Consider the following 10,277-nt stretch of genomic DNA (forward strand, 5'->3'; position numbering starts at 1 on the left):
CCCCCCCCCCCTCTCTCTCTCTTTCTGTCTCTCTCCAGAAGGCGATCACTCCTTCTGGATCTCTCCTCTGCTCCTGTCTGGAGAAACTTCTGGAGCTCTGACCTCAACTTTAAGACCAGGAAGGGAGATAATCCGACCAAGAATCGAACGCACAGTGACCGAAGGGTGAAGAAGAAAAAAGAAACCAAGACAAACCGACAGGCCAACATGGCTCTGCTGTGCTACAACAAAGGCTGCGGAGAGAAGTATGACGCTGACAAGAACAAGGACGGTAAGATCCTGCTGCCTGTCTCTGTATCTGTGGTTTTAAATCGCTTTTTAAAGTGACTCTGCTTTGTTTTGACATTTTGGATATGAAGCGTCAGTCTGTGGGACAAAGGCATGAAAATCAGCATTTAAAGTGGCTCTTTTTTATCTTGTACTTTACAGATTTGCTTTAATTCTTCTTAGATTTTCTCTTCGTTTGCAATAAGATCTTTATGTTCAGTTAGTTTTAACTTCTGAGCAAACGGAGCACATTGAAAACCAGAAATATTTCAACATTATGTCACTTAATTGGTGAAATTAGGGCTAGACTTCCTACATTTAAAAGCTATTTTCACTAAGAAACTTTAAATTAATCCCGGGCAACTTTTTCAAAGCCAATAAAACAGTATTTTTAATTCAAAGATTGGATTAACATCCACTTTTATTTTGAAAGTATGCTCATATGACCACATTTAGTTATGTTTTTCTTCCTAATCTGCAAATTAAATGTGAAAACTTGGTACAAAATTGACAGATTCATTACAAAAAGACATGACATACACAGTGCAAAAGATTTGAGATCACTTTGGGTTTCAAAACTAACTTTTAGAGAACTCAACAGGTGACAGGAAGTTGGGTTTATAGTCAAAAATCTGCTTAAACCAAGTGTTGGTTTGTGTGACATCAAAGAAGTTGTGTCCTTATTGTTGTACATGCTTTGTGTGTGTGTGTGTGTGTGTGTGTGTGTGTGTGTGTGTGTGTGTGTGTGTGTGTGTGTGTGTGTGTCTGAGAGAGAAAGTCTGAGCTAGCTTAGCATTCATGGTGAGCCACGTGTTTCCAGGAGGACGACCGAGCTACACAGCCACTTTCCTGGCAAGCAGCTTCCTTTTATGGAGCACACACTCTGCCTCTCAACTCCAGTGACCCCTGTGGACAGCTGGTGCACCCAGCTGACTGTGTGTCCAAATACAGACTGACAGTGTCTTTTTTTTTTTTTTTCATTCCTCTAACAGACTCCTGCGTATTCCATCCAGGAGTCCCAATCTTCCACGATGCTCTGAAGGTAAAAGTCACTCACAAGTAAACAAATAAACAACGATACTTTTGTTTTTCTGCATTAAAAATAAAAAGAAAAGATGACATGTTTGTTGGTGTGTCTCTCTGCAGGGTTGGTCCTGCTGTAAGAAGAGGACAACAGATTTCTCAGAGTTTCTCTCCATCAAGGTAACAGCTCAGGGTCAAACATGTTGTTAACATCTGCAAAAAATTCATGTTCCTGTAAAATATCTGCGGTTTATTATGATGTAGGAAGGAAGCGAGGAAGTGTAAGGTTCACTGTATAGATTCAACGCCAATCAAATATTTCAAGAGCAGACGTGGAAATACTGGACGAAGTGTGAAAAGCAGCTCATGTAAAATGCGCTCACAGTTATGGATGAGTTGAAGGCGTCATTAACACATTTCTGGCTACTGTTTTCTGCTAATACCTTTAACACATGTATATTAAAACACACAGCAGTTTTTAATACTAAATAATTCCTCTTAACTAGTATCAATCAATATTATTAAATTCTGATTTGATGAATTCTTGAGCCTGATGTCATGTGAGATAAAAAAAACAGCATTGAGTTTTAAAACACTGGATTATTTCATGATTTCTTGACTGTAGTATTATATTATTGTCTGTATTTATGCATTTATTGGTAATACTTCATGTATTTACTGTTGAAAATGTTGCTACTCTACTCATAGATATAATGTGTATGCTGTAAAATGTGATTTTAATGTAAAAATAAAATTGTGGGAAATGAATTAGTGACTTAATAAATAAGAGTTGGGAGCAGAAAATTAATTAAGTTATTATCAATTGGCAATGAATTAGTTATTATCAACTCAAATTACTTTATTCATTACTCCAGTAAGAAATGAATCACGATCCGTCTGTGTTCCTCACACAGTGTTTGTGTGCTGAGCTGCAGAGAAAGGACAGAAACACAAAAAGGGAACCTTGAAAGATGCACTTGATTTTGTCCAACTCAAACTGTTGAAGTCTTGTATCAGCTCCAGATAAATACCGTCTGTTTTGTCCCTCATCTCTCACATTGAAAATGCATCACGAGTGGAAATTTTTAAAGGCCAGTGTGAACAGGAGGGACAGTTACAGCAAGCAGGAACTGTTGCGTTGCACATGTGGCCGCCTTGCAGCTGGAAAATTGCCCGTCATCCATTTTACAAGATGTTAAACATTTGATGTCTCATATAAACAGACAGAGGATGAATCCTGGTAATTATCCCTTTAAAGTGCAGACTACGGTGGCCCAGAGAGCTCAACAAGCACTGCAGCTTATGAAAACACATGCAGATAGACGTGTTTTCTTAATTGATTTTAACTAAAGTCCAAATAATTCGTAATTTCGTTGTTTTTCTTTTACTCAAAAACGAGGTATAATTTTATGTAAAGGTGTCTTCCACTCAGAAGAGTTATATGTGAAAGTTTCGGTGCCTGTGCAGACTTTCCCTCCTCTCATCAGGCTGAGGTGACCTCTCTCGTTTTGAACAGGGCTGCACCCGTGGGCGCCACAGCAACGAGAAGCCGCAGGAGCCTCTGCGGCCGGAGGTCGTGTCAGATAAGGGTGAGATTAAACACACCAACGGCCAGGAGATAATCTACCAGGGACCCAAATCTGCAGAGAAGCTGAAGAAGGAGAGACCCAGGTGTGTTTGAAAATTCTTCTCAGCTCTCGTTTCTAACAAGCGTCCTCTTTTTCTTTTCTTTTTTTCTTTTTTTTTCACATTTGCATAAGATGGAAATGGACTCTGTCTCTTTGCACATATACCACCTGGTAGCTGCGCGTGCATGCAGCTGCCTCTGTACATGCATTAATTCAAAGAGGTCAGGATGAGGTCGCATGCAACATCCCTGGAATAAATAATTGAGTGGATAACATAATGTCCTTGTCTGCAGACCTGTGCTGATGCTGCAGTGTATGTGTATCTTGAATGATTATTTTCCAGCACCCATTTTCTGTGTTAACATGAATGTGTGTGTGTGTGTGTGTGTGTGTGTGTGTGTGTGTGTGTGTGTGTGTGTGCGCACAGCTCAGATGAGCCCATGACCAAGCTGCCCCAGAAAGTGTCTGCATCGCTGGCTCAGGTGCTGGAGAAACTGGAAATCAGTAAGAAAGCTGAGAAAGATCAGAAAGGTCAGTGTGTGTTTGTGTTCTTGAACAAAACTCCGGTCTTTACACTGCTGAAAATCTCTAACTTACTCAGTCATGTCTGACCTCAGTTCAGTTGTACAAACTTTTTCTAAAGAAGTGAGAAAAATCTTCCAGTGCAGTAAGAAAAAAAAAAGGATCTCTAGTGATGAGCTAATGATGAAATGTTTTATTTATTCTGGAAAATATTTAGCAAAATGAGTGTCTGTATTTTTGAAACAACACAAAATAAGCAGGTTGAAACAGGTTGAAATATTCTTATTCTACTCTCAGATTTTTGAGCTTATTACAAGAAAGTGAAATTTTAAAGGCAGTTACAGTCAAATTTAATTACAAAAATGTTTAGAAAGAACCCGACTTTTCTTTATGTTTGTGTGCATTTGGCTTCATGTCTGTATTTCTAGAATTAAAAAACAGTCAAACACTTGAAACAAGTTGATCTGTAATAGAAACTTAGGTTGAAATTCCAAGCGCACCAGCTGCAAGAAAATAAAACTTTCGAGTCAATACAAATAACTCAGTATGTTCATTAGTTTCTGTATGACATGTCTTTTGTCTCTTCTGCTTCCAATGTCGGTGTTTTTGTGAGTTTGATAGATAATCCAACAACAGTTTATATTTCTGTAAAACAAGTGAACATGTGGCAGCTCAGTAAGACAGATGGCTGATTTTCTTCTCTCACCTGTTTCCTCCATCAGACAGTGAGGTTGTCATACAAGGGACAAGATGCAAAAATTCAGGATGCAAAACGGTGAGTATCTTTATTGTGTGTTCATAGGAATATTCAACAGGGCCCATCGATCAACTCTCTAACACCGGCACACACACATTCACTCGTTCCTCTAGCTTAGCTTGTAAAGCTTATTAACTGCACCATCTAGTGGACAAGGCTGGTAACAGGAAATGAGCCGTCGCTGCAGCATGACACTTTTCCAACCTTTGCTGGCTTCATGACTTTTTAGTTTAAGGTCCCAAAAACCCTAAAAATAATTATATTGTTTCAAATAATTAACTTAAATATAACCTTGGGTTACTTTTATCATGATTGTTTCCATTTTATAGAAGTTCATACTTCTTCTCCATCAGAGGCAACGTTGTACTTTCTACTCAACCAATTAATTGAAAGCTACACCCTAATTACTTTGTAGATGACAATTTTACATACAACACATATGATCTTTATAAAATGTGAATGTTTGATAAGAAATATTTCTTACTTCAGACAAATGCTGAGAAACAAAATTGACATTATAGTATTGTCACTTTTTTTTTTTAGATCTTATTTATTCCACCTGAGCGATCGTGTAAATTAGTTTAACAAACATATAGACTAGTGTTCTCCTTTAAAACGACCTTTTTCAATTAGCAAAGGTGATTTGAAATCTTCTGTGACCTCGTCTGCACAAATAAGTGCTCACTTGGGTTCGGAAGCAAAAAGTTGAGAAACACTACAGCCAAACAAAAACACACTTGAAAGAAAAACTCTACTCTGATAAACATTATTGGTCAGCTGATCTGTAATCATTTGCACTGTGTGTGTGTGTGTGTGTGTGTGTGTGTTTAGGCGTATCAAGGCCCAGAGACAGACATGGAGGTCTGCACCCACCACCCTGGTGCACCCGTCTTCCATGAGGGGTAAGAAAAAAACACAAAGACACACAGAGTTAAAATTGCTGGTGCATGTTTCCAGCTCTTTAATCTGGATATTACAAAGGCATCATGCATAATCTATAATGTCATAATTATAATCGTTATTTGTAGCTGTCTTTTTAAACCATAATTAGTTTCTACAAAGGACAAATGAGAAAAAACAAAAACAAAACTGAAGGCCATGTAAGAAAAGCAAGAAACATAAAAGCTCAAATATATAAAGAAAGATCAAACAGTTAATTAAAGATCAGTAATTCAAACATTAGAAAAAGAAGAGACTTTAGAAGTAAATTAAAACTGTCACTGCCCCCATATCCCTTCATTTTCCACATGAATTAAAACAAATATTAAAAACTGCTGTGTGTTGAATTTGTATACATACATCAGTCAGGTTGACGTTATCAATTTCCTGAATGACACAGCTGTGACAAACCCACAATTTTATTTTTGTTTAGGTACAAGTACTGGAGCTGCTGCTGCATTAGGACAATAGACTTCAACGCTTTCCTCGACCAGAAGGGCTGCACCACAGGGAAACATCGCTGGGTCCCAAAACAGGTACAATCACTGGTTATTAAAAGGTAGAACCCAGTTGTAGTATTTGGACATATCCAGTTTATTCCTTTGTGGCTGATCTGTGTGTGTGTGTGTCTGTGTGTGTGTGTGTGTGTGTGTGTGTGTGTGTGTGTGTGTGTGTGTGTGTTTGTTTACAGGACAAGAAGAAGGTGGCTTGTCGACACGACTGGCACCAGACTGGAAATAATGTTGTTGTAACAATTTACGCCAAGAACGCAAACCCTGAACTTTCCTGCATAGAGGCCAACCGGACAGTGGTGAGTGTAGCAGCACACAATCAAACACACGTATTACATTCAATTACATTTATTCATTCGGCAGAGATTGTTGAAGGAAGGGAGGGACGCACTCAGAGTCCCACCTGCTCGGCCGGACAGACCGGAGGTGTGGGAGAATGTGTAGTTAGTGGAAAGTGCAGCCGATGTCGCAGTGTTCTCAGGTTTGAGCCAGTGCTATGTCAGTACAAAGTTGTGCGTGGTCAGAGTGAGGTGGTCGGTTTACCTTGTCGGTGTCCTTGCTCAGTGGACTTGCAGGTCTTTACTAAGCGGGCAATGGTCGACAATGCTTCTTTTATGTGTTAAACATGATCATGAATTCACCTCATTTCTCTCTTCTTCCCTCTTCTCTGCAGCTCTCGTGTCAAATCCAGTTTGAGAACAATAAGATTTTCAAGAGGGAGTTCCACATGTGGGGGGTGAGTAAAATACGTCTCAATGTGTCTGTCAATCGAATGACATTAGTTTGTCTGGAATCATGTTTGTCAAACTAAATTGGCAACAAGTGGAAAGTTTCATCCCACTTGCACGTTTTTGTCATGATAATCTTCCTATAACCACATATTTCCTTTGATACCTCTGACGCTTTTCTCCTCCGACCCTCCTCAGGTGATCAATGTCAAACAGAGCTCAGTCAACATGGTCCCGTCCAAAGTGGAGATTTCCCTGCGTAAGGCGGACCAGGTGGCCTGGGGCAAACTGGAAGACCCCAACTACAAACCGGAGCCTGAGCCCGTAGAGGACTCCCTCGCCGAAACCAACGAGTCTCACCAGCCCGACTGGGATATCGCTGACGACGACATCAGTGACTCGGATGAGGAGTGGGCCTATGACACACCGGAGAACAAACAGAAGGAAAAGAGAGAGGAGCAGAGGAAAGCTGAAGACATGCAGAATTTACAGAGGAAGGAGGTGGAGGAGGAGATGAAGAGGGCAATGGAGGAGAGGAGGAAGGCGGAGGAGGAGAAAAAGAGGCTAGAGGAACAGAGGAGGGAGGAGGAAGCGGAGGGATTTGAAGACATGCCCGACCTTGAGTAACTCCTCTGAAAAACAACGTGTTGATCGGGTGTCATTTTCATTATCAGGGCAGAAAACTCTTTAATTCAAAACTGATTTTTGTAATGAGTAAAATCAGATGTTTATTTCAGAGATAATTAGATTCCAACTCCATGTTTTGTAGCTGCAAATGAATTGTGGTACTTTGCAAACACCTTCTAACTTTGGACGACCCAAGAGGTTGATTCTCTTGCATTTACTTTCATTATTGGTTGACAAACACACTGGACCCTTTATGTTTTATTTTATTTGAATTGTAGTGTGATGTTTTTCTCCTCAAATGTGAATATTCTCTGTATGCAGCTTCAAAACAAGAAATAAAGACTTTTCTATGTCTGTTTCTACATCAAAAGCTCTGTCTTTGTCTTTTTTGTGAGTCTCGTACTGAAACATTTCATGACTGACAGCTAAACGCAACACAGATAAATGGCTAGGTAAGTGGTATATAAAGAGTTGTTATCCACCACACATCCCCACGCCTTCTAAACAGAAAGATTAAGATTAATGGTTCATTTAAAAGCCTAATGAATCCTGAGTATCCACTGGTATTACTGTTAACAAAACAGTTTAGGTTGGATTTAGTCTATGAGTCATGCTGCAATTGTAGCTCAACACATTGTTATCATCATTATGAGCCTACTGTACATCTCAAAGCACGCCTACTCCATGAATTACTCACTGAGCAGTTTTACTACAGGGAAAGAAAGACTAATAGAAGATACTCTATATTTAAGTGTTTAGAGCAAGTGGGGCTGGTTCTGACAAAATCAAAGATTGATATGTTATTCTTAAGACCTCAGTATGCTTCAATTGAAGTGCTTATCGAATTATGTAAAGCCTGAGAATCTGATTTTACCTGTCGATTGCAGAGCTACAAAAGTGATTTGATGTTCACACTCAAGTATACAGCCAGTATCCCAGAATGCAAGGCCAGCCCCCTGATTGGGCCCCCCCAAGAGGACATGAACTGCGCCACAAGATCTTTATATATATATCATTATGTATTATTATTATTATTGTTATTATTTTTATTTTTTGAAAACTTGGGCTTCCAGCATTCTAGCATCCATAGGCACATTGTTTGGGCTCTCAAGTAGTTCTGCTCAAGCAGTCGAAAAAATAAATGCTAAGCTTGGAAACTGTATTTATTTATAGGCTAAAATTGTCAGATAAATGTAGGCCTTGTGAAGTAATAAAAGACATCACAAAGAGGCATTGGTAACTATCGAAGTGCCAATTAAAGTTGTTCCATGTAGTTATATTACACATTGATTTATTTAGTGCTACTGCACATCTTCTATCCAAATGGACAGTTTTCTCTGGGTTACAGTGCTGAAATACAACACTATAGATATGTTTTCAACACATTGCAGAATAAAAATTATCAACACAGAAATAATATTTCAATTGATGTGGCATAGCCCGACGCACCTGGCGCACATGCACATACATATACATATGGCACACAGCTGCATCTGGAGACAGTGTGCACTCTCATGCCAAGGGCTGCTCTTGCTGTTCACGCTGAGGTTTATTGGTATGTTATTTTTGTTTATTGTGTATTGGTGTTTGCATTTTACAATTACTCTACCTGGAGATGATGCACAAGTTCTCAGAGACCAGTGTGGCTGGACTGCACAGGGTGGAGATTGAGATTTATTAGGCTGTATTATAATTCATTATTCTTTATCAATAATGAGGGTGATATTAAGCTATAGGCCTACTATTTACAAAATCAATTTCTAATTTGTATACACTAAATAAAGTTTGTGAAGAGGCTACATCTGCAGGTATCCCTCATCCTACTTGGAGTGCACATACTGACAAATGCATGAACAAACAGTGAGTGACTATTTATAATTATACTGTCGTTTTTTTGACGTTTTTAGACCTTACTATGCCATTACATTTTTTTGACATTGTATGGCTTACTATACTATGACTTTTTCATGACATTTTAAGCCTTACTATGCTTAACGTTTTATGTTTTCATGTCTTAGTAGTCTGTGACCTTTTTATGCCTTACTAAACGATGACCATAGACATTTCACTTTCACGTTACTATGTAATTTTTTCACTTTTTATGCCATAACATACTATGTTGTTCTTTGACTCACTATATTTGACTTTTTTGCCATACTATACTGTCGTTTTTTGACGTTTTTTGGCCTTACCATACTAAGTCATTTTTTCACTTTTTATGCCATCCTAAACTATGTCGTCTTTTTGACTTTTTAGCCATACTTTATTATGTCGTTTTTTAAACTTTCTTGCCATACTATACTATGTCGTTTTTTAACGTTTTTTGGGCTTACCATGCTAAGTCATTTTTTCACTTTTTATGCCATTCTATACTATGTTGTTCTATGCGTCATTGTACTGTGTCGTTATTTTCACCTGTTATTATTACTTTACTATGACGTTTTTTTCGACTTTTTTGCCATACTATACTATGTCGTTTTCTTGACATTTTTGGGTCTTACTATACTACGTTAATTTTTCACTTTTTATGCCATTCTATACTATATTGTTCTATGCCTCACTATACTATGTCGTTATTTTCACCTTTTAGCCATACTTTTCTATGTCGTTTTTTTTTACTTTTTTGCCATACTATACTATGTCGTTTTTTGACATTTTTGGGTCTTACTATACCATGCCATTTTGACACTTTTTATGCCATACTATATCTATGTTGTTCTTTGCCTCACTCTACTATGTCGTTTTTTTGATTTTTTTGCGATACTATACTATGTCGTTTTTTTTACTTTTTTGCCATACTATACTATGTCGTTTTTTGACATTTTTGGGTCTTACTATACTATGTCGTTTTTTCACTTTTTATGCCATTCTATACTATATTGTGCTATGCCTCATTATACTATGTCGTTATTTTCACTTTTTAGCCATACTTTACTATGTCGTTTTTTTGACTTTTTTGCCATACTATACTATGTCGTTTTTTGGCATTTTTGGGTCTTACTATACCATGCCATTTTGACACTTTTTATGCCATACTATACTATGTTGTTCTTTGCCTCACTATAATATGTCGTTTTTTTGACTTTTAGCCATACTTTTCTATGTCGTTTTTTTGACTTTTTTGCCATACTATACTATGTCGTTTTTTGACATTTTTGGGTCTTACTATACTATGTCGTTTTTTCACTTTTTATGCCATTCTATACTATATTGTGCTATGCCTCATTGTATTATGTCGTTATTTTCACATTTTAGCCATACTTTTCTATGTCGT

At 38.0% G+C, this 10,277-nt stretch overlaps 1 protein-coding gene across 1 annotated transcript; it reads left to right on the top strand.

Moving 5' to 3' along the window:
* Nucleotides 1-10: 10 nt before the first annotated feature.
* On the top strand, nucleotides 11-7,373 carry LOC111661746 (cysteine and histidine-rich domain-containing protein 1). Its single transcript, XM_023415409.2, has 11 exons — nucleotides 11-271; nucleotides 1,260-1,309; nucleotides 1,414-1,470; nucleotides 2,807-2,961; nucleotides 3,346-3,449; nucleotides 4,163-4,215; nucleotides 5,029-5,099; nucleotides 5,570-5,672; nucleotides 5,828-5,947; nucleotides 6,322-6,384; nucleotides 6,575-7,373. The coding sequence occupies exons 1-11, from the start codon at nucleotides 208-210 to the stop codon at nucleotides 7,001-7,003; spliced, it is 1,269 nt and encodes a 422-aa protein (XP_023271177.1). The 5' UTR covers nucleotides 11-207; the 3' UTR covers nucleotides 7,004-7,373.
* The last annotated feature ends 2,904 nt before the right edge of the window (nucleotides 7,374-10,277 follow it).

The sequence above is a fragment of the Seriola lalandi genome, unplaced genomic scaffold (assembly GCF_002814215.2).
Source record: "Seriola lalandi dorsalis isolate HSWRI2012SDOR001 ecotype SW California unplaced genomic scaffold, Sedor1 jcf7180002054549, whole genome shotgun sequence".
NCBI classification, from domain to species: domain Eukaryota; kingdom Metazoa; phylum Chordata; class Actinopteri; order Carangiformes; family Carangidae; genus Seriola; species Seriola lalandi.

What these genes read in the sequence shown, in the direction of transcription:
- LOC111661746 (XM_023415409.2), top strand. Translation starts at nt 208, where the DNA reads ATGGCTCTGCTGTGCTACAACAAAGGCTGCGGAGAGAAGTATGACGCT. An exon ending in CTGAAGAAGGAGAGACCCAG is followed by an intron (nt 2,962 to 3,345) that starts GTGTGTTTGAAA and finishes GTGTGCGCACAG; the next exon opens with CTCAGATGAGCCCATGACCA. An exon ending in AAAATTCAGGATGCAAAACG is followed by an intron (nt 4,216 to 5,028) that starts GTGAGTATCTTT and finishes GTGTGTGTTTAG; the next exon opens with GCGTATCAAGGCCCAGAGAC.